The sequence below is a fragment of the Dipodomys merriami genome, unplaced genomic scaffold (genome assembly GCF_024711535.1).
Source record: "Dipodomys merriami isolate MVZ:Mamm:240054 unplaced genomic scaffold, mDipMer1.0.p SCAF_10, whole genome shotgun sequence".
Taxonomy (NCBI): domain Eukaryota; kingdom Metazoa; phylum Chordata; class Mammalia; order Rodentia; family Heteromyidae; genus Dipodomys; species Dipodomys merriami.
The window spans coordinates 49435860-49461445 of record NW_027202271.1 but is presented as its reverse complement, the minus strand read 5'-3'; the positions used below and the strand labels follow the sequence as shown (position 1 = coordinate 49461445).

At 37.8% G+C, this 25586-nt stretch overlaps 1 protein-coding gene across 15 annotated transcripts in view; it reads left to right on the top strand.

The window, feature by feature from the left end:
* The window catches only part of Anks1b (ankyrin repeat and sterile alpha motif domain containing 1B), a 972026-nt gene that overhangs the window by 636836 nt on the left and 309604 nt on the right, over nucleotides 1–25586 (top strand). For all 15 annotated transcript variants that reach the window (XM_069990836.1, XM_069990828.1, XM_069990821.1 and 12 more), the window contains one exon: nucleotides 18806–18904. In XM_069990836.1, coding sequence (XP_069846937.1) covers nucleotides 18806–18904 — 99 coding nt within the window. The remainder of the gene's footprint in view (nucleotides 1–18805; nucleotides 18905–25586) is intronic.

Sequence of the window (25586 nt, the reverse complement as noted above, 5' to 3'; positions counted from 1 at the left end):
CTGAAGATTATAATTGGTATGGGAGAAAACATCAATCAAGCAATATTTTACATGCTTTGAGGGGAAAGAATGGATGGAAGTTCGAAATGTCTTCATGCTTTTTCTTTAGTGTTTTAATTTCACTAAAGTCCTCAAAAATGCAAAATGTCTTCAATTTATTCTTATTTTAAGAAAATAAAATACTCATAAATTATAAAGAATAAAATACTTTCTCTTGTTACTTTTTGCCACTCAATTGAGGTAGGACTGTATGTCTAGATTCTCGGAGGTTCAGATTTCCAAATGTTCAGATTTGTAAATGCCATGCAGCCAAGTTTGGTTAACAAATATTCTCAACTCATCTTATTGGCACACATTAATATTACAGGGGAGGTTGTTGTTATTTAACAAATATTTTACTCAGCACTTGGTGTATAGCATTGCACTCAAGCTAAGGATAAAATGGAGTAAGCTGCTAAAAAGCTGTATCCTTTATGGAACTAGCAGGGAACAAAGTAAGTAGGTAAATCTGTGGTCCACTTAGCAAAAGTATGTAACTCAGAATAAGGGCACCAATCAAGAGCTACTAGAAGTGATGCATAGGAACTAACTAGGTCAAAATTAACTAAGGACCAGTCATGATGGTACAGTGATCAATAAGGTAAAGAGCTTAAGTAAAATCAATAAGACAGTAATGAATAGATAGAATTAACACTTGAGATTAGATTTGCTTGGGGACAGGCTTTCTTAATATGCCTATTTATGAGGATTTTGTCATTAGAAATTGAAGGTAGTTACATTAAGATAGTTATGCATGATACTATATTTAGGACACTGCAATGCAAATTCCATTTTATATTATTTGAGTACTACTCTTTCACATTGTAATTTATTTTTCTTAGATATATTTTCATTTTAGTTGTTTCTTCTGATTGAAAGACTCACTGGTTTATTTCAAGTTGGTTGATGATTACCTTTGATTACTGGTCTTCAAAGTAAGATACACTTTCTAGCAGTAGATTCATCATTCTTGATTTAAGTTTTAAGAATATTTAAATATTAACAATGTTAATGCATTTAACAGTGAATTATGAAAATGATCCATGTATTTTCTTAATTGACTCAATAAAAAAATTAAAGGAATATCTTTAGGTAGTTAAAAAATAAGGTAAAGAGCTTCATAAGATCATGAATTTGAGATTAGCTAGAGGTATAGCTCAAGTGGTAGAGTGTTTGTCACAGTCCTGAGTTCAAACCTTAATACAAGGGGGAAACTAAGTTAACTAGTGGATGGAAGGCAAAGAGACAAAGGATTCATTGTTGAAACAGTATTCCAAAGGTAAAGGAGTAAGAGAACATAGAATTTATAACCAGTCTCAGGTGCTTAAAACTTAAGACCTGATGTGATATGACAACACTTAATCATATAAAGTACAAAAATAAAGCCAAGAGTATGTCACTATTATTTACTTTTTTTTTAGAAAGTATGATCAGCAAGTATTAAGTATTTCTGGGCATGTAACCTTACTCACCATCACCTCACCCCTACTTCTCTCTTTCTCTTTCTCTTTCTCTTTCTCTTTCTCTTTCTCTCTCTCTCTCTCTCTCTCTCTCTCTCTCTCTCTCTCTCTCTCTCTCTCTCTCTCTCTCTCTCTCTCTCAACTTGCCATTGTTTGCCCTTTATCATCTTATCTACACTACTCTAAAAACCTACCTCCACTCTCATTCTTTTTAAATTTACCCTCTATCCTGCCTGTTACCAGGGCTACCTTTTTTAAACACACATCTAATAATATCTTCTGCCTTAAAAGTTTGAAGGTATCCAGGTTTCCTATATAGTAGAGTCTAATTTTATCAACATGTCATTGAAGCCCTCTCACGCTCTGTTATTCAACCTGTTTCCAGTCTCATTCTCATACATGATGTCCTGTCTTCTACCCATGATGCTTCACAGACCTGTGGTTTTGCTCATGCTGTGCCTTTTGCCTGTTAAAGTCCTATTCACAACAAAAGCCCACTCCTGCATAGTTCCTAGTGCTTATATACTGTATTTTATATGTATTAGAAGGCTCCTCTGGATTTTGTACTGTTGGAAAAAACAGAGACCACTGTCTTGTTTATTAGGCTTTGTATAAACTACCTTCCATTATTAGTAAGTTTATAACAAGTATTGAAGTATTAAAGCATCTAAAGTAGATAATATAAACAGATACTTAGAAAATATAAATAGATCTGTTTATCCCTACCTGTCAACCTATTTAGGATGCCCTCCTCCAAAAACCTATGATCCATTCATTGTAACAAGTAGGTATTCTGTACAAAGCATCAGCACTGCTAAAAGACACTTGTTAGTCCTTGGAGGTTTTAATAGTTTAGTTGGAGAATGATATAAGAATGAGTCAGAGAGATAAAGAAGGTGAAAAGAACAGATAAGAAAAGGCATTATGATGCATAACTGGCTGGATGATTCAATACCTTCCTCCTTCTGAACAGTATTTAAAGTAGCTCAAAAGATAACATAAAAGACATCAAATAGTTTTAAAACACATATGTAAGATGAAAGCAAAATACAGATAAGGGATATCACTTGAGTTGAACCTTGAAAGGTCAGTAGACTTTTGAATATCTCTGGAAAAAAAAATAAGATCAAGGTAAGGACAAAAGAAATTGCAATAGAAATGAGAGGGAGATTGAAGGAGTTCATGGTAGGTAACCTCAAACTACTCAAAATAGCAGAGTCTTGCAAAGTTGAATGACGGGAAGGTAAGATTAGAGACTTAGGGAATTATGTTCAAGAAATTTCTCCCAGGAGAAAGAATTGACATCCAAAATACATTCTATCAATACATAAGTAACATAAATCTGTGGATTCCTCAGAGTTACCTGACTAAAAGTTTTGCATCTCAGTTTTAGGCATGGAGAATTGGATGAACTGACCTGTGCCCAGGTTGGCAGAAGTGCCAGCGGAGAAGTACTCTGGGAAGACAGGACATTGTCCCCATCTCCACCTTCATCCAATCCCTTTGCTCAGTCCAGGTTTGCCCTCTGACCTCTACCAGTGTCCCTTTGGCTCTCCTAGGTCTTCCAATATTCCCTGTCTACTAGCTCTTGCCCGCATGCCTATAAACTGATTCTTAAAGACAACAAGGAGAAAGGAACAAAATGAAAGCAGCCCTCTTCAATCCAGCTCCCTATCCAACCATCTCCAAATTTTCTCCTCTCTTAACTTCAACACAGTGGTAGTCTACTTTCAGTCAGTCTCTATTCATTTTACTTTACAATCCTCTTTCATCTGGCTTTTGTCCCCACCATTTTCTTTAAGAGCCTCGAGATCCTTGTATTACTAAACCAAAGGGCCTTTTCTACTTCATTTTAGACATTTCTGCCATATTTAACAGCTGTTCCATGTGCTTAGTCATGAAACTCTTCACTCTGTTAGCTTCTGAGACAACATCTTCTTCCTGTTTATATCATTATATTCTTTCTTTCCTTTCTCAAGGTATTCCCCAGCTTTTCACCATGAGTGCTTTCTTCCATTTCAGTTACACAGAGCCTCTAGCCAATCCCTCAAATCTACAGCTCCAGGCCAAAACTCTCCCCAAATTTCAGTACCTCTTACTTCCTGCTGGCATCTTTCCCTGCCATAATTCAAAGGTAGCAACACCTCATGCTTCCCCTCTGTACCCCCAAACTTTCTGCCACCCTGTGAAGTTTACTTCTCACCTGACCCTTTTACCCCAATACGACTTCACAGTTGTCCTCAGCCTCTGCCTTCCACATCAGTAGCAAATCTGTATTTCTACTTGTTAGTATTTCTTTCATGTATCTCCATTCCTGCCACAACTATCCAAGTGCAAACCTTTACTTAAAGAATCTTGTATTATAGTTGCAAGAGCTCCTTAAGTGGACTTCCAACCTCTAATTTTATTCCTGCAGACACACACTTTAAATAACCACTGTGGTGTACTCTCTAAATTGTAAATCCAGCCATCTCTTCTCCAGACATAAAACCATTTGCCAACTGCCTAGAGCCCCAGGATGCACCCCCTCAAGCTCATAGTTTGCAACGCTCACTGCCTAGCCTCTCCCTCACTATTTCCCCAGGCTGACTAACAATTAATAGCTTGTGGGTTTTTACTCTCCCTACACTTTTTCTTTTCTCAGCTCCTTGGTCCATGCTGTAATTGATCTACACAATGGTTTCTCCCCATTGCCTCTATGAGTTTCTGTATCCAGATTAACTTGTACTCATGACTTAGTACCAAAGATGTTACCTTCTCCAAAACATCATTCCTGATTTATGCCTTGCCTGCTCCAGCAATCTTTATATAGCAGTAATCGTTGTTCTTGCTGCATAAAAAGAGTAATCTATTTCAGTTCCTGTCTTCTACCCTCCCCCTGGTCTTAGCCACCCCCACTGACTTAGGAAAGAGAACATCTTAATCATCTTGGAGTTCTCAGAGCTTACCAAAGTGCTGGCTGCATGGTATGCATCCAGAATGTGAAGTGAAATGATAGTATAAGTGAGCAAGAGAATGAATGACAGAAAGAACAACGAAAGCCCCACAAGTCCATGCAAGTTACTATGGTTTTCACTGTCCTTATCATCTTTAGCCACTCTAGAAGGAAAAAAATGGAAAAATGATTTCTAATTAATAACTAGTGAAGCATCCTTCTTGTTAAATGACCTCCATAGTTTCTAAGGTAAAAACTTCCATTTCTCCTTTTCTACCCACTAGGAATGGAAAAGATAAAACCGTAGATGAGCTGGGTCAGCCCAGCAATCTCTAACTGAGCTCTACAGACAGACCCACGGAGTGAGGCTGAGCTCTACAGACAGACCCACGGAGTGAGGCAGGGACCAGATGATTGTGCAAGCTTACACCCTGGAACACAGCTACGTCATTTATGGGGCTCCATGCAAAATAAAAAATCAATGTTGGGCCCCTTGTTCAAAGAATAGAACAAACTGCCATTCTTTAAAAAAAATAATCAGTCATGGGCTTGAACTTGGGACTTTAGCGTTGTCCCTGAGCTCCTTTGCTCAAGGCTAGCACTCTACCACTTGAGCCACAGTGCCATTTCTGGTTTTCTGGTGGTTAACTGGAAATAAGAATCTCACTGACTTTCCTACCCAGTCTGGCTTCAAACCACAATCCTTAGATCTCAGCCTCCTGAGTAGCTTAGCTAGGATTACAGGCATGAGCCACCAGTACCTAGCCACCATTTGTTTTTTAAATATATATAAATAAAAACTTTCTCTGTGGTCATCCTCTGGATTTGTCATGGTGTTTTGCTTGGCTTTTATTTATATTTAAGTAAAGGAATATTAAAATGTCATGTCCTAGTATGAATTCAGCAATTTGTGTTTATATTTTACAATGCTATTTTTAAATGCAAACATTTAAATGAATATCTAACTCCTCTTCATGATTGGCAGAATTACACAATTCATGTGTTGATTCTTATCACCTAGAGCTAGACAAAAAAGACAAACACAGCCAAGCACTGGTGGCTCATACCTATAATCCTAACTACTCAGGAGCTGAGATCTGTGGATTGCAGTTCAAAGCCAGCCCGGACAAAAAAGTCCATGAGACTCTTATCTCCAGTAAACCACTAGAAAACTGGAAGCGGCACTGTGGATCAAGTGGTAGAATTCTAGCCTTGAGCTGAAGAGCTCAGGGACAGTGCCCAGACACAGAGTTCAAGCCCCATCACACACACACACACACACACACACAAAGAGAGAGAGAGAGAGAGAGAGAGAGAGAGAGAGAGAGAGAGAGAAACCCAAGAAGTGTGGATGGAGAGAAAAGGCCCGGTCATGGAGTCGGTCTGGGGATCACTCTTAAGCACAAGCTGCTTGTAGGGAAAATGCAGCCTCTCGCAGTCATCTCCCTTTCCCATCACCCCAGTCGCAGCAGAGAACTCCCAGGAAGTTTTGAATCTCGGCACTGGGCCATGTCTGGTACCAACATCCTGGATAGTTTCGCTGGCAAGCTGCCAACCAGATGCACCATGGTCCTGCTGGACAGGAGGCCCTGGGATGGGAGGCCTGACACTCTGCTAACACTCAGACCCCTGCTGAGAGGAAGGCTGCCGCAAGCTCCAGATTTAGCTGAAGGCAGGAGGGAGGGGCCCCACCCAGGCCACCAAGGAGCCTTGAAGAACTTCACCATCAGAATTCATCCTGAAGAAGTAGCAGGAAACAAGAACATTCATGCTCTGAGATGCCAGGGCTCCAGCCCATGCCCCATCGTCTCAGCAGACTTCTCTTCTAAAACACAAATGCAAAGAAGGAATTATGAAGAACTGCAAGAAAGCAAGCACAGAACACAAACCCAAGTACAAAGTTCTCCAAGCCTGGAGTCCTGGGGGACACCCTAATAAGTGACTTGCCCAAGACTACAAAGCTAAGTAAATGGCAGAGCTAGGAATAAAACATACATTTTTCCCCCAGCACACATGCTGCCTCTTCCAAAATAGACTATTTCTGGCAAAAACAACATGAAACTAGAAGATTTGCAGTGCTGTGTTCTTTAAAAAAAAAAAAAAATCTTTAGTTCCTGCAGGCATGCTTTATTTTTAGCAATCTTACTTTATATTTGATAAAACAACTTCATAAACATTATGTCACCACATCCCTGGAAGGTAAGACATATCATTATCCCCATTTTGCAGATGAGGAAAGACATTCACTAGCCCAGAGTCACACCACTAATAAACAAGCAGAGCAGACAGTGAACTCCAGATTCCCAGTTCTTTTCATTAGAAAAAGAATGAGAAACTGTTCTTTTTGTAATAGAAAGAAGTTGCAGAAGAGACTAAAGGAAGCCACTGGGTTCATAAGGAGACCTTTTCCCATCAGACCTCACTGGGGCAATTCTGAGAGGAATGGCAGGGACCATCACTTTCCAGCACCCACTTTCCTGCATCCTTGGTTGCTATAGCAGCCTCACTCCTGTGTAATTTCAATCAAGTTGCTAGTTATCTCTGTGCTTCCTTGTTCTCAACTCCAAAATGAGGATGGAAATAGTAATATCTATTTTATAAGGAACGAAAGCATCGTGTCTGGCCCACAATTAGCTCTCAGTGAATCAGTCATAAATCCTTGTATTTTTTTTCAGTAAATGCGATATGACTGAACCCAAGTCTGCTTCTTCTCTCATCATCCCATGTATGTATCTGCCAATACCAGACACTCACCAAAAGAAAATGACCTTCCCCTTAAGTGGGAATTGATTTTCTTCAGAAAATATGAATATTCATACTCCTCATTAGAATGTCCAGACCTAGTTCAACCCTTTCATCAATCAGTGGAGAAAAAGTGAGGCCCAATGAAGTTAAATGACTCTTCCATGTTTGCACAATTAATTCGTGATAAGTCAGGAGTCTTCATTTAGTGTTCATTTCTGATGAATGTTGCTTCTGTTAGACAAAACATAACTCCATTGCCTTGAAATACTGGTCTTTTTTCATAATGTTAGTGTGATTATGGAGAACTGCATACTCTTTTGATTTTAGTTGTTATAATTGATCCTGATGATCATTATAATCATTTTTCTTTGAAAAGTGACCTAAAGTCATTTGTGTTCCTCATACACATAAATTGAAGACTATACCAGTATTATTTTCACAATGTGTTCTCTTCTTCCTGCTGGGTAGGAAATATTTTTGAGCCATATGGGATCCTAATTCTCTGAATGCTTTTAGATTATCAGATGTCTCAACTGACAGTCCTGGATGGAAATCAAATCATGAGAATTTGCAAAACGGGAAAAAAAAATTAAGAACATTTTGGTGCTATGGTGTACCAGCAATCCCATCTTTATCTTTCCTTCAATTAGAGGGGAATAAAAACATCAGGCATCTTGTTTACGTTTTACAATCTTTTCCTTGCAAATTTGGTTAGCTTCATGATCTGTAGGTTGTATGTTTTTATATATCTTTGCTTCATGTTCATCCTTAGGCATTCATGCTTCCAAGCTTTTATTTTGTTCAATACTTAGCAAACAGGTGCTAAGGGAACTTTTAAGGCCTAATCCTTTCTCCCAACAAGTTTGTTGTCCAGTGAAGGAGACAAGGCATAGAATACCAAGAAGAGAGAAGCAAAAGATTCTGTCAGTGTCAGTGTTTATTGCCTCATCAACCTAAACAAGATAAGTGCTGCTTTTTTTTTTTGCCAGTCCTGGGGCCTTGAACTCAGGGCCTGGGTGCTATCCCTGAGCTTCTTTTTGCTCCAGGCTAGCACTCTACCACTTGAGCCACAGTGCCACTTCTGACTGTTTTTGAGTAGTTTATTGGAGATAAGATTCTCAGGGACTTTCTTGCCCGGACTGGTTTTGAACCACAATCCTCAGATCTTAGGCTCCCAAGTAGCTAGGATTACAAGCAAGATATGTCCATTTTTAATGATGCACAATCTAAGCAAATATGCAAGTCTTTATGGTTTTTAAACATTAAAGAAAAAAATTTGAGGTTAAAAACATAAAGGGAACATTTAATAACACTCACCATGAGAAAGGATATCTCTCCCTTTTCTTTGATCTTATAAATCTGAGTAATGTTATTACAGGTAACAAAATTAGTGTGAGAAATAAAAGCAAACCACATGGGTTAGATGTGGTACAGGGGAAAGGGTTTGTGTGCTTTGAACAAACTTTCCTTTGGTATCAGCTCCAGGCCAAGTAGTGTGGCCATACAGCCCCGAGACAGTGCCGAAGAGTTCCGTCGGCCATGTTCTTTCTCAGTTTTCAGTTTCACAGACCACTTGGGTCAGGCTGCTGCCTGTTGCCTATTGGGTCCAGGTTTTAATGCAAGCACTACCACATTTCCACTACCACATTTCAAAAATTAAATGAGTCAAAACAAAGTTGTCATGGGGTAAAGTGTTTTCTAATCCTAAAGGTATCTCAAGAAAAATAACCTATATCAAAACCAAAAATAAATGCAGGAAAAGTCAGGAATATTCCACCAGTCAGCAGTTTCAATAGACTGATCACCTTTCCCTGGCCACCAAAGGCATTGTGGGTCAGACAAAACTTGAACACAGACCTTGTCATTTCAAGAGTTCAGGGCAGAGCCAAACACCAAGGCCTACCTAACACACTGCCAAATGTTCTCATTGTTTCTGCCCTAATAAAATTATAATGTGCTCACAGTTCATGAGTAAAATTTTTCCCACACCAGGTTCAGGTAAAAATTTACTTTTAGAACCACAGTTTTATACAATCATCCGATGTCTATTGTCTTCAATTACAAGCTAAAAGCCACTCTGATTTAACAACCTGTCAACCCCATGAACTCTTGCATCATTTTATATCCAGTTAGTTTTCACGGAGTCTAATCCAGAGGGGGGAAAAAATCTTTCAATAGGCTTTTGGTGAGTTTTTAACAAAATTTCCAGCCAAAATGAGGAGGAGCGATACTGAAAAACCGACAAACACATATACGTACATAACTTGGTTCTGAAAACTTTTGTTCTTTCTAACATCCCTCCTCTTCTTTTCCTTGTCATATTCCACCCATTCTGTTTGAGGTGAAGACAAACACCCTGCTACCTCCATCATGACCTGTTACATGCTGGGACATATCCAGCATGGCCCCATCATTATTTTCACTGACTAGAGCCAGGTAGATGGAACAATAAGGAAAGAGCTTTGTTTTATTCAGAGACTACTCTTCATTGCCCTTGTTTGACAGTTTTAGATATCCAATGGCACTATTATTAGTGGTCAAAGGATGGTGGGCCCACCTCTGAATGGTTTATCCACTCATACTGAGGGAATCCTACAGTACTTTCTTATAGGTACATGAAAGTAAAGGATAAATTTCTCCTTTTACATCAGGAGAACAAACACTTTTCCAGAAGTTTCCCAATGAACAGCTACTACCACATGCCCAAACACCTCTTCAAGGGAGGCTGAGACCATTTCGCATATCCAGTCTCCCAAGTAGAAAGCAGAAAGAGACAAAGGACTCTGGATACCAATGTTTGCCACAACCTAGAAGCGATTTCTGGGGCTATGAAGTATGGATGTTTTCAGCATACTAGGTACGGCTAAATCTTTATTTGTAGTTTATCAATTTAGGATCTTTTATTTATTACATAATTTTATTTTAGAATTTTTTTTGGAATATTGAATATTTTTGAGACAGGGTTTTTTTTAAGATCTCCCTATGTAGCCCAAGCTGATCTCAAATTTATAATCCTTCTGCCTCGGCTGCCCAAGTGCCAGGATTACAAGTGTATACTACTATGGCTTGCTTAATTTAGAATGTTTATTAAAGACTTCTGATTTTATTTTTGTCATCTGGCTTTTCTCACCAGTCTAAATATTGGGTTTGGAACTTGGTTTCCCCACTGAAACCAATCTTCAAGTTGCTCTGAAAGGTCATATTTCACCACATAATCTTTTTTAAAAAATATTTCTCAGCTGTTTCAATTTTGGTTGTTGAGTTCAACTTCCATATCACCCAATTTCTCCATTCATCCTTCACTTGGATGATGTCCTCTAGTGTTTCACATTGCACTTAGAATAAAATCAAAGTCCTTATCAGGGTCTACAAAGTCCCAGGATGGTCCAAGGCCCCTTTTTTTGCTCGTTCAGCCACTAAATTCTATTTTTAGTAGGCCCAGGATGTTCCTAGAATGTCTGGTTCTTTCCTCACCTCAGTGCCTTTGCACCTGCTCTTACTTCTGCCCAAAATGCTCTTCTAATCTCTCTTTCCATCCTTGAGCAGCTCCTACTAATCCTTTCAGGTCTTCATATGTATGTTGTTTCCTCAGAGAAGCAGTCCTGACCACCAGCCAGAAAAGTGTCACCTACTTAAGCACTTGTCTTCTGTGCAGAAGGGAGCATCATTGTCAGAATCTAATCTGGCAGAATAAAACACTTTTTAAATCCATCATCTAACCAACTGTGTGCACTTGCCTGAACAGTTTCATGCCTCTGAGACTCAGTTTCCTCATCTATAAAATGAAGACAATCCCACCTATTTTACAAGACTCTTGCAAGATATATTAATGAGTTGGGCAAAGTATGAGTACCCAGGGACCCCTTCATGGTTGGTGGTTGAATTTTCATCTTTTTTAGACTCCTTTTCCTCTCATTGTATGAGGCTGAAATGGGTCCACACAGGAGCTTCTCCCACAGAGGAACACTTCTGTTGGAGCTGTGCGTCACCAGTGAGGGACATTTGTAAGTGAAGCCATCTGGAAATACCCAAGGCACCATGTTCCTCCTCCATAAAGAGCAGGTGTCCAAGCTAACCTAATTGCTGCTCACTTTTTCCTTGTGAGGCACAGGGGAAAAAATGTTCAGCATATTAAGAAGAAGAATAAAATTTAAATACCTGCCAAGATTATGTACAGCCTACTCAAGGGAAAAAAAAACTTTAACTTCACAGCTTGTGATTGGAAAAGGACACAGGACAGCTGCTAACTGTTTTCCTTTCATCTCTGCGTTTGGCATGTTCTTCTAATAGCTCTCCTCTCACACTCAGTCTCTGTGGCAGTGGGAGCAGAAAGAATAGAAATGAGGTGCCCCCCCCAGCCCTTACCCTAGCCCTTCCCCCCTGCTCAGACTCAGCTGCTGGGAAAGACCATTGAAAGCATTTAATATCTGCCCTACCCCTTTGGGGAGACTGTAAGCCCAGCTAGATACCACGCTTCAAAAGAGAAGCAAAAGCTTTGAGGTTAGTTAGGGGAACATTTAGACTAGAAAAACCCCCAGGTCTGTGCCAACCCTCATTCCATGATTGACTGAACAGAAAAGACTGGAGCAGACAGGGAACAGAACAGGTCAGACAGCATTCCAAATTCTCTCCCAATGTGAAGGATTTGCTCTTGCTTTAAAATCCTGTAACCAACCATCACTTACACTGGAACACTTGCTTTCTGATGTGAATTTCATACGATTCCTAGGTACAAATGTTAAGTGGCTTAGGTCTTCGCATGTATTTTTCACAGAACATTTTCTCTCCTCCATTAGCCTTATGAATGTGGGGTAATTTATGAGAAATGTTGCTCTCTATTGTGGGAGCAAGTCATTTAAGTACCTACCTCAGGGAGTTGTTTTGAATTCAAGTGAAATAAGGTAATAGATGTAAGGCATTGAGAACAGTGCCTAGAACAGGGGTAGAACTCAGGAAGAACACAGTTTACCTCCCACTAATGCATGCCAACTGCCACTAGGTGAAAGTTGAAGGAGGTTCCTACTATTCATGATAAATATTTGCTATAGATATAGATACCATTTTGTCTGCTCAAGGCTGGTGTTCTACCATCTGAGCCATGCCTCCTACTTCTAGATATAAGTATCTTCTGAATATATTTTTAAAGTGTTTAATCTAGCTGAGTTTGCATCATCCCCAAAAGGTAAGGCAGATATTAAAAGTTGTAACTGTTTTGTTTTGTTTTGTTTTTTTAGGCACTTGAGTCTAAGCATGGGGTGTGTGTGGAATCATAGGGGACCAATCTATTCTTCTAGCTTCCTCTGTTTATCTACTAACTGATTGATCAGTTAGTTGGTCTTACTACCTATCTCTCTTTCCATATCTCTCTGAGGTAAATAAAGCAAGGTACATGAATAAGTTTTACTCAGATTAACTTTTCTTCTTACCTAATGAAATTCCAAAGAACTTTACCTTCCTCTTTTTTTGGGGGGGGGGCAGGTGGTCATGGGGCTTGAACTCTGGGCCTGGATGCTGTCCCTGCACTCTTCAGCTCAAGGTGAGCTCTCTACTGCTTGAGCCACAACATCACTTGCAGTTTTCTAGTGGTTTATTGGAGATAAGAGTCTATCTTATCATGGCTTTGAACCATGATCCTCAAATCTCAGCCTCCTGTGTAGCTAGGATTACAGGCGTGAGCCACTGGCACAGGGCTTTACTTTCCTCCCTTGTAGCTATGAAGTTTTTTTTACCATAGCAGCGCAAGTAATTATATAAATGACTACAGCATTTTATAAATACACACAATTCTAAAATTTACATGAACACATGTCTCAAATCATAATTCTGTTAGGATATCATGAAACCTCATTTACCACTTTAACAAATAAACACATGATAACTTAAATATCTTCTTTTTGTCTGCAGCTTCAGGACAAAGGAAATAAAACTCAAAAGTAAAGAGGAAAGGGCAATAGAAAAATTTATTGTGATCATATTAGCTAGCCATTAAAAATATTAAGATATATAGTATTAAAAACATATCTACAATTAAATTAATCTTGTTAAAATATATGTCTTACATATGTAAGACTCCTAACTTTTTCCTCAATAATGTAAAATTTATTTAAATTGGCAAGTTGAATGAAACTTTGCTCATAAACTACATACGAGAAAATTTAGTTGTGTATAAGAAATCCTTTGCAATAGAGAAAATATATTTAAATGGAGGATTAGACAGAGAGGTTTTAAAAAAAGACTATAAAATTTTCTTCCACTGTCATTTCATTAGTATGAGAGAAGGAATTAAATCTGAAGGAATGCATTATCTATTATAGAATCCTTTATAGTAATCATGTTTCTGTAGCATGAGCTAACTAAAGCTTTATTCCAACACTGACATGATTTATAATTATAAACCATGTAGAAAAGACATGCATTGAATTTACTTATAAGTTGATACCCAACTTTTATAGAAGCTAGCACATAGCATTTTTATTCTAAGAAAAATATGTACAGTGATATGCCACCATGTTATTTGTGCTGTAAAATATTACATTAAAAATAAAATATGTCTTTCCACATGGAAGTTTGTAAGATCTTAGATTATAAAACTATCCTACCTTAAATATTTAAAGCCACATGAAATGCAGAGCAGTATCGAATTGAGTTAATTTTAGAGCAAAAACAATTCTTCCTAATCAACAGTATCCTCTTGATATTTTCAGCTTGGGACTGAATGGAGAGAATGCACAACATCAACCAACTCGAGCCTACATAAAGAAGAAATCAGCTCCCTGTGGCCCTTAGATACATTTTCCTAGCCCTTGTATAATTTGTAATATGAAGTAAAAGTTTCTAAAGAAATGTTACATAGTGCTAAGGATATAAAACTAGGAGAACTTTTCAAGATGTAGTCCTGAGAGGCAGAGCTGTGGCTACAGATATTCTTGAAATACGATGTCAATAAATAGCAATTCTATTTCTAATGGGTCATTAAATATAAAACATTGCTTTTCATTCTATTTGGTCATCTTAGTAGTTTGTCATAACTGGAAACATCCCAAGCATTTTATTTTCCCCATGGCCAGAGAAAATTGAGCTTTCATCTATCAGTGCATAAAAGATTAGGTGTTTTTTCTTCATTCCATAACCTGAGATAGCAATAAAGATCCTCTCACTCTGTCATTTCTTGTCAGTAAAAGAACAGCTGTTATAAAAATACTGCCTTGGGACTTTGATCATTCTAGCAGGTCATTAACTAAGCAATGTTCATTGTCTAAACACCTTTGCAAATGTGCCTGGTAGGGTGCTAAGAAAATAATCATTTGCCAGTTGGACTTGGCATTTTTTATAGCATAGCTTCATACTCGTAAAGTACAAAAAAACCCTCCAATTTGTTTTGATGACTGAAGATTTAGAAGAGAATTTGCTAAAGATCCTAAGCTTAATATTCATGAATTTTGTCCAATAGGCATAAAAATAACCATATCATGAGAGAGAAGTATTCACGACTCTGAGTCTTGGAACTATTTTTTTTTGTCCCATCTATGTGATTTGACTAGTTTCCATGTCTGTAATTCTAGAGCAGCACTTTTCCAGTGGAGAAGTTCTGCATTGTCCAACATCTACCAACATGTGGCCAATAAGTAACAGAAAGCGAGACTTGAAAAGCATCGCCTAGGTTTGGTAACTCAGAAGTCATTCTCCACATTTGGCAGAGAGACTCTTAGAAAGTTCATGGTGGATAAAACCTTGTCTTGGAAGATGGTTACGTAAGTGGGAGATGAAGCAGTAAGCAGCAGGTATACATACTTAGATGTGGAGGTGGAAGGCACTTTAGAAGGTGAGCAAACAGAGGACAGGCCTAATAGAGCTCAGCTTTCAAGCCCAAAATGAATGCAGGAGGGTTTAAACCAAGTTTTATACTTTTAAAGGAAAATCATGACACTGAGATAACATTTTGTAAAGACAAGGGATAATGTGAGAATGAATTCCCCTTCCTTAGGAAGAATAGGAACATTTGTGGTCCTTGGTGGTGTACCTGTTACTTGAGGGTGCAAATGAAATGGTCATATTATTAACTTTGCTCTGAAAATCTAGAACAGTCCATAATGCTATAAAATAAGCTATTGTATTATTTCCTTTAATAAGAAATCTTATAAATGCATAATACCAAGATTGATTTGTCAGAAAAAAAAATCAGATATAGTCTTGTACTTATCTACAATTATTTCTCAAAGCTAACATTATAAGTGCTGAAACACTAAAATGTAGGTTCAAAATACTGATACTAATCAGACATTATACATGAGTGAAATTGCATTTTAAGTGAATAGATATTAATTTTATGGGTAGAGAACCAAAAGAAAATTTAGAAAGAATGTATGTCTTAGCAAAATTTAGCCAGCCATGGTCTGAACCCAGGTCTTTAGGCTCCTGCTGTTTAGACAGCATAACAGGGTAGTCTTAGTAACCCTATATATTATAAAAATAGAAAAAATAGAACATTTATTTTTAATAATTTTATTGACACAGTAATTGTATATATCTATGGCATATAATGTGATGATTATATATAATGTATATGTGTGTATATATACATATTTATGTAATGATCAAATCAGAGTAATTAGAAAAATGAAAATTTTCTAACAGCATGCTTCATTAAGGACAGCAAATCCTTTTCTCCACATTTCCCCATTAATACCATTTGCCTTTTAGCACATTCTTACAATGTACATTATGCTTTCCATCCTTTTCCCTTATTTTCAAAAGTGTTTGATAATTATCCTGCATGCTAGGAAGTATGACCCAAACAGAAAATGCTATTATGTGCTTAATGCCTTCTTTAAAAATACTTAGCTTCCCTATAATTCTTCCAAAATGCATCCTTTTGAAAACAGAAAAGATAGTATATGGGTGGTTTATAAGTTAAGTGGTTTTTAAGGATTTAATTGCTAAAACCATCCTAGTACTCAAACAGTGATATCAGGTTTTCAGATTTCTTAGATAGTAGGTACAAGAAAGTATAGGACTCTGGGAGGACCCTTTGTGTTTATACAGAGAAGAGACCCTCTGCTTCACACAAATTGAAAGTATAGACTAGTAATTCATACATTAAAAACCTGAAAATGTTGTTGTTTGGGTTTTTGTGGTTTGGGTTTTGTTGTTGCCTTTGTTTTTGTTTTGAGGGTCAGTAACTCCTTTGGCAAATCCTTAAAAGAGTGAAAGTCAGAATAAATATCATATACAGCTGCTCATACCATCACAGTCCGTTTCTAGAAGTAATAGGCTTTCTCAAAATGAAGTCATTTATATTCGTAGCCATGCTCTATTATGAGCACTGAGTAATTTTCTTGAGAGCAATGTTTCCTGTGGCAAGTTGCCAAGACTGACTTTATTTGTTTTTCATTAGGCTTTTCATTATCATGCTGCTATATACCTGGATCATTCTGCTTCCTTTGAGATAGCTGGTGTAGTTTAAGCATAGGCATGATGCAATGAGTAGGTGGAATGCTTTTGTCCAGTGAACGCCCAGCTATGGTACTCTTCTAATGGCTTTCATCCTTCTAAGAATAGTCAAGTCTCCATTTATAATGTAGTCTGATATTAAACTGTTTGCATCCATCTAATCTGTCTTTGTCCAAGGAAAGGCATTAATCTCACCTTGTACTACACTGGACCTGCTCCTCCTCTTCTCTTATCTTAGGAAAAGGCACCCAGATCAACCTCTGCTTGGAACCAGGGTTTATTTGGTATTTCTTCACCATCCTATGTGTTCAATCTCCATGTCAAATATCTTGCATGCTTTCAAGTACACATTCTTTCTGTGTCCCATAACTATTGAGTTGGTCTAAATCCATACCATCCCTAGAACAACTATACAGCTACTACTTCATGATCGTGATGGTCCCAGAATTGTCCTTTCCCTTTCATTTTCTTTTGCCCTAAGCATCTATCAGTATCCATTGTTATCTATAAGCAAAGTATTTTGTGACTGCTATACTGCTATTTGTAATTATTTTGTGTTAAACATTAACAGGCAGATTTTGATTTGTTCAGAATGATACAAAATTTTGGCACTCTTAGAGACTACTTAATTTTTATGTTTTATTATTGTAACTGATGTAAAACATTGTAGACTATTTACTTATTTGTGGGATAGGTACAGTGGATAATTTGATACATGAATACAATGTTTAATTATAAAACCAAGGCAAATTTCATATCCTTAAACATTTATCATTTCTGTGTGTTGGGAATCTTCCAACTATTGAAGTCATTTTTGGAATATATAATAAATTTTCATGGGTTATAATAAACTTACCATGACATAGAATAATTAGGACAATTTTCTGCCATCTAACTGTATTTTGGTATCCATTATCCAAACTTTCTCAATCTTCCTTCCCATTCCTGTGACCAGCATTCTACTCCCTACTTCTGTGCTCCTAAATAACTGAGAATATGAATTATCTTCCTCTGTCTACCTTATTTCACTTGATATAATTTGACTCCTCAGTTTGAGGAGAACCTCTCAGAATAAGTGATTTGAAAGTCTCTGTATTCAAGTATTAATCAGAGGTTGAAAATAATCATTGAACAGTTTAGAACATCAGATAATTTAACCAGAGTATCAAGGTTTATTTGAAACATTATGTGTATGTACCATCTAATAAATATGCTATTAAAAAAAAAAAGAAAAGCATCATTGAAATTTGCAATTTTCAGGGCTTCACTACACCTTGTAGACTGTGTGGCTCAATTTTATCATTTTATAGGAAAGGAAAACAAGGGCCTGCCACACAAATGAAAAAAGAATTTTCTAAACTTACAATCTCATAGTATCAGTCTTTTCTTAAAATCTATGACGCTCAGAATGAAGTTGAACCATCAGCTTCCCTTTTCATCTCCAAATCATATCCTAACACAATGTCTGCACCCTCTATTTTTTCTTACAGTTTATTGCATATGATTTTCCCTCTACCCTTTCTCTTTTTAGTCCTAACCACATGTCAAAAAGAAGATTATACATCATCTCAGATATCCTCAGATACCAAGCCAGTGTCAGCATCATAGTTGTTCGAAACATTCTAGCTGCCTTTGAACAACCCATTTCTATCACTAGACTAGACAGGATTAAGACAGTTATAGGCAGGAACCTGCATCTTTTCCCATTCTTCATTAAAAATCTGGCATTCGGTATTTTAAAGTTAATTATTTTCACCTTTCATCTGCCTAGGAGATGTCAGTTTTTCTATCAGCCCCCCTCACAAAATCTGTTTTCAGACTAGTTTTTGAAAAATTGATTCACACATCAATATATAAGTCACTGGTAATCTTAAATGACAACTCTTCCTAGAAGCATTTACATTTTTATAGGAACAAATTCTAAGTCAGAGGAATGAAATCTCCAGTGCAGATAATCCAACCATACATAGTAAGCCATGAGAGAGATTTGTGCAATGAGGCAAGTTCCTTCAAAACAGTAACATAGGAGACCCTTACAGGATGATTCTGCCTTTGTTTATTAAAATCAGACCGCTCATTGCTTGTTGCTTTTTTTACTCTGTACTAAATAAATCATTCTTATATCCCATAGTATGAAGACTTGATTTATTTTGTAACATTCCTGGTTTTGTTTCAGGGAAGCAATGTTATGGAAGATCAGGATTTGTTGGAAATCGGCATCCTTAATTCTGGGCACAGACAGAGAATTCTACAGGCAATCCAGCTCCTTCCAAAGGTAAGCAATGATTTATGGTTCTAATCTTGTATGTGGTTCCAGTGGTTTTAGGCCTTCAAGATGTATGCACACTTAGGTACAAAATACCTAAATAGTGGTGCAGCCCATTGGAGCAGGTCTTCCCAGGGCCCGCTGCACATTCCGACCCAAGAGACGACTCCTAGCTTCACTTGACCTAGAAGAACGTAACACAGGGAACACTGCTGGCTAGTGGGGCAGTTTCAGAGCTTCTCTATTGTGAGAATCCAAATACAGGTACAGAGACAGTTTAGTCTCAAAAAGGCGAACTTTATATTGAGTGAGTACAGGGTGTTCCTGACTTGAAAGTCTCATATGAGCCCCAGAAGAAGCACTACCAGTTGTAGCAATTCCATAGATAGAGCCTCGGAGGTCTTCACAAGGAACTTGCCCAAATTATAAGAGTCATTACTCAGAGAGATCCATAGTACCCCATCCCACCACGTATTTATGGTTCATAGACAGATCAGCCCAGTCCAGGTGGAATTTGCCAGCCAGGGGTCACTTTTACTGTAAGCTGTGTTACCTAGCAACAACGTTGACCTTTGGGTTTTCAGCTATAGTTTTAAAGGAGCCTAAAGGAAGAAGAAGGATGTAAGAACTAGTCTTTCAAGATGGGTAGGATTATAATTGGAGAGGAAAAGGACAGGCATTTCAGGAGTTCAAAGGATCCCTATAATTACAGGTAGGGCTCAGGCAACCGATTGCTGGACACGTTAGGGACATGATTAGTAATTTAAAATCCAATGAGAGTTGTACAACAATGTAAATGCACATCATGCCGCAGAAGTGTGCACTTAACATGGTAATCTTTACGCTCTGTATCCTTCATCACAATTTTTTCATTCCTTTTGCTATTATCTTTAGTTATACAAAGGAGTTGCCATTTAACAAAGCGGTTTATAAATACAATGTATCTTGATCCATGTCACCCATTTCAACATTTCTACCACAATTTTTTTAATCAGAAAGAAGGAAGAAAATCTAATGTGATTGAAGCAATTGAAAACTCTAGGATGTAATCAGAGTTAAAGATAAAAAGTAGGTTGGGTGAGTTGGTATCAGGCTGGGGAATTGGAAATGTATTCTGTAGACACTGGAGAACAGCCATGACTAGACTATTTTATTCTGGTTAATTTAATTGTGGAGGCACTTTACAGAGGGAATTAAAAGAAAGTAAAGTTAGAGTTAGGTCATCCAGCTGGGAGAAAATTAGGGGAAGCAAGACTCGGGGCATGGTAGCAGGTGAACTAACAGCTACTCACAGATAACTGAGCCTTACCTTTTTATGTACTGTCTGCTTCTCCCTTCTCAGGAGGCTATAATTTCCCCTTCTCAGACTGAAAAAAAATAAATATTAAGCACTGTTCCTAAAAAGTTATCTGATAAAATTTGCTAACTGACAGTCAACCAAGGTTCTGCTGATAGAAACTTCACACTTTTGTAAATTCAAAGAGTGTCGAGCACACACAGGAGTTTAATACTGATTTCTTTACATTAAAAACAAAAGAACAAAATGTCCTTAGAACTAATTCTCAAAGTAATACTTACACATGCACTGTTCACCTCCCTGCTTTTATATCTTTTTCTAAAATGTTGTTTCTTTGGAACATTTCCTGCTCACAATTCACAATGGCTTCTTAATGCTGCACCTCCAACACCGAGGGCCAGTGCTTGGCCTATAAACAGACACACAGTGACCAACTTCACCTTGTCACAGTGCGCCATTATTTTAAGTTCAATACAGATAGTATTCTATCACCTCATTGTGAACACTCACTTAAAATGGAACCCCTTCCCACCACCTTGGCAGTTTCCAATGTAGTCCTAGCCCACCACCTCTAACTGACAGCCACAAAAGCTTCTGATCTGTCATCCTGGATATACTATTTAGATTGATTTCTTATTGTTTCCTTCTACCCTGGACTTTTCATGCTTGTCTAGTCTCTGTTCGGATTACCCTCTTAACCTCTGCAACTGGATTTCCACCCAGTGTCTCCACAACCCCCCCTCTAAAATATAAATCAAATCACTTCACACCCTGGTTAAAGTCAAATACAGTCTCTACTCACTTAGAAGAATGTCTTTATCATGGTGTATGGGTATCATAAGATCTGCTTTCTTTCCACCTCTGTGGCCACATCTGTCACTCTTGGCTCCTATGCTCTACTTAGATGGCTTTCTTTTTATTTCAGAAAATGGCAAGTGTGGTTTGGCCTCGGAGATTTTCCCCCTGTCTGGAAAGCCTGTCCTTCACATCTTTCTACATCATCAAAACTCACACATCACCACTTCACAGAGACTCTTGTGCCTTAAAGATCATACCCCTCACCAGCTATCAGTTGTTGGTACAATATTGTCCCTTTTTTTCTCCATGGCCTTTATGCTATCTGAAGTTATAGTGTTGGATTTTTTTCCTTCATTATATTCCATCTTACTAAGGTGTGTAGCAAGTTCTATGAGTTCAGGTACCTTGTTCCCTTCTGTATATTCAGCCCTTAGAACAGTGCCTGGCATCTAGTTGCTGGCCAAGAAATACTTGTGGAACAGAGTTATATTCCTGTGACCTCTCATTCCTCTGACACTTTGATGGTCTTATGTTTACTTCTCTCTGAAGATATTAATAATATTCCAGCACTTCTATGTTAGAAGTATCCTGAGAACAGAAACAGTTGATGGTTCTTGAATTTTCAGTGTTCAATATTTGAACATTGAAAGAATAAATGACCAAAAGAATGAATATTTTCCTTACATCATTCATTGTTTTTTAAAAATCACAGTGCCTCAGTTTAATGATAATTCTATAATCCTGTTCTTGCAATTTCATGAAACACAAAAGAACCTAAACCTACAATTACTTGCAAAATGAGTGGAGTGTTTATCTTTTAGACAGGATATCGTTTCATTAGAGAAAACAATGTAATAGAAACAATATGAAATTAAGCTTCCATCAAGAGGCTGATGCAGAAATACTCACCATGCACACAATTGAATAGACAGTGCATAACAACACCCAAACATGTCTTCAGCAGCACAAACAGAATGTTATAATGCTAAGATGTTTTGCTTCTTAGGTAATGAGCCCAATCTTCAGATGATTAATAGGGTAATATTACTGACAGCACATCCATCTGCATCCATTCTAACATCCACTGCCAAGGAAACGGACAAAATGTCTCTTCATTTTGTTTATACAATTTTGATCTCCAGAATGTTTATGTTCTTTATCCATCATGAAAAATGTTCCATGATTACTACCTGGAATGTTCTAATTAATGTGCTGTATTTTAGAATTGGTGAGATTGTTCCTAAATAGAGCAAAGGTAGTTTACAGAGTACAATCTTGATCTGTTAGCTCAAATAAGGCACGCTTTATTTCTATTTGTTCAAGTTTCAAAGAAAAAGATTTATAACTTTTTAATAATATGTTTCAAAATTGAAATATGGACCAGTATGAAAATCTCAAATACATTTGATACACTCAACACACAGAATACCTTAGATGTACTCTGAGTACAGATGTCTTTAGAACAGTAAGCATATTGATTTCTCCCCTTCATCTATTCTTTCCTCTTTCTTTTTTATTGTGTGATCTCCAGAAATCAAGCCTAAATATCTTTCTTTTCACCCAGCATCCACTTCCTTTTCCCACCCCAAAAGAGTCCTTTCTCAGGTCTGAAAGGTTTCCTATACTCCTGCAAAACATATTTCCCCCATTTTCCCTTTTTAAAAAAGGAAACGTATACCTAGTTTCATAGGAAACTGGACTGTTTTGTACTCCTAGAAACTACAAGCACATTGTACTTTTTCTGTCCTGAGGCATAGGGAAATCATCTAATTATTTATTTGCAACCTATAACTTAACTTTTTCAAGGAAAGAATTCTCCAGCCAAATATTTGTTGAATCCTTGGATGTATTTTCCTTTATAAAAGAGTATAATCACCATTGTCCCTTCAATAATATAGCACATAAAGGACAGATATGTCAAGAATTTTCATTTTTTAAGGGTTTAAAGGACTGTGTCGAGGTCCATAGTATATCTCCCTTTTCAGTGTCTCTCATCCTGAATGGGGAATGTATTTGAGCATATTTTCATGTCACATGCTCTATTTTCAACATTTCCTCTTTGGATGTTCTCCTATTTTATGACACTGGAGTTGTGTAGTGGCACCCAGCATTTTCGAGCCCCCTTTGCTTTGCCCCCACTCATCCCTCAGCCTGCTTAGATCTGACTGGCATCTCCATGGCCTCTCCACACGATTGTTCCACGGGCCCTCAGGAACCAGAGTCCACAAGTATGCTTGCATGCTCTACGGACTTTGACTTCCGTAGATTCCAACATCATATTCTTATGACTTCCACAGTACCTACTCCCTGCTATTCCTTTTTGGGGTTTTTTTTGTGGGGGGGAGGGGTCAGTTGTAGGGCTTGAACTCAGGGCCTGAGTTCTGTCCCAGAGCTCTTTTGCTCAACGCTAGTGCTCTATCACTTTGAGCCTCAGCACCATTTCCAGTTTTCTGGTGGATAAAAGACTTTCCTGCCCCAGCTGGCTTCAAACTGCGATCCTCAGATCTCAGCCTCCTAAGAAGGTACCAATACCCAGCTGTCCCTACTATTCTTTCTCTTCAACCAACTCCTCTTCCTCAGTTAAATATTGGCCTTCTTCAAAACTCAAACTTTAAAAAAAATTGATAACTAGTAAGTGTCATTATCACAAGACTCTTGACCATTGTGCTGTTTCTGCCACTCCTTATCTTAGATATTGCTACTGCACTCCTCCTTTACTGCTCAATGAAAACTCACATTTGAGTTGCCCTTCTTTTCTAAGATTAGTTTAATTTAATCATTATTTGTTGTACTTAGGTATTTTCAAGTTTTTTGCTGAATGGGACCAAATACTTCTGATTATATTAAATTACCATCCTTCCAATCCTGAGTTTAAGAATAGTAAAATAATAATAATAATTAATTAAATGAAATAACCCTCTCCCCAAAAAAGCGTTCCATTTTTTTTCCAGTGGAAAAAAAAACAATAAAATTCTATATGGCTAAATAGCAAATTATCCCAAATTTTACGCACCTGTATCAGCAACATTAATTGGAGGTCAGGAATCCTGGTGCAAAATAACTGGACCCTCTTTCCCTAGCTCTCTCCCAGGGTTACCGTTACCTCAGGACTCCACTAGGAAGGATGTATTCCCTAGCTCCCTCTCCCAGGTGCAGGCAAGATTCAGTTCTTTGGGGGTGCTGTGGCCTCAGTGCCTCACAGCTGTTGGCCCCAGACCTCTCTGTTTCTTGTCCCACGGACTCTCCATGTAGCATCCCCCCACAGGTGGCTGGCTTCAGCATGAGCAGACAAAGAAGTTCTGGTAACATGGAAGACACACTCATTTGTAAGCTGATCACAAGAGTAGTTCCAAACAAAATGCTGAAATAAGGATACAGGTTGACCCATTGTAACAATGAGATGTACAAGACACTATGTTGAAAACAAACTTTACAACTTGAGGAGTTGGGGGGGTAGGGGAGGGATGGTAGGGGATAAACAAAGGAGGAGGTAACAATGCTCGATAGGAAATATATTCACTACCTTACTCATGTAACTGTAACCCCTCTGTACAGTATTTTTACAACAAAAAAAATATGATTTAAAAAAGAGTAGTTCCACCCATGTTCTATGACAAAACAATAATAAGAGGTACATGTCTCCAATCTATAGTTATATATTACATAGCCTAATATTACACAATACTCTGGAGATTCTAAACCTAGGTGATTTGCCAATTGCAGGCAAAAACTTCATATTCTGAACATCACTGATCTGATGCACACAAACCGGTAATCTCACAAAACCTCACAAATTGAAAATCCATGTTTGTTCTTCATTAATGTCTTATGACTGAAAAGAACATATTTTTAATATTAGGGAAGTGAATTGGTCAAAATCTATGGGGTAAGACCTAAGGAAGTTAGCAAAGAAAATTCATTTTCAAAAATTAACAAAGCTAGAAAGTTAAAAAAAAAAAGAACCAAATAACTTTAGGCCTAATTGGAGCAAATAAATCAAAACAATTATTAAAAGAAAAAAAACTAATGTGGAGCCAGGCACTGGTGGCTCATGCCAGTAATCCTAGCTACTTAGCAGGCTGAGATCTGAGGATCTTAGTTCAAAGCCAGCCAGGGCAGGAAAGTCCATGAGTCTTTGCTCTCAACCATCAAAAAGCCAGAAGTGGTGCTGTGGCACCAATAGTAGAGCACTGAGGACAAGAACTCAGGGACAGTGCCTAGTCCCTGAGTTCAAGTCCCAAGATGGACTTGAAATAAATTGAAGAGGGATCAAAGTACCAGCAGGACCAAGATCTCAAACACCTATAAAGACCAAATATCATGGAACAGTGAGAACTATGACTAACTGGACAGCACAGCACAACTCCTATTCTTCCATCAGATCGTGTATTTCCCTAAATTTCTTGCTAACAAAACAAAGTATTAGGGACCAGATTTAGTAATAGTTGTCACTTATCACAGAGAAGAACGGCTCTCTAGAACTGGTAGTCTTCATGCAATAGGCTCACAAAATATTCAGTATTTGAAAGGAATATTCTAACTATGACATTATCTCACTTAGCTCCCTATCCAAGATGTGTTGTTCATAAAGACTGG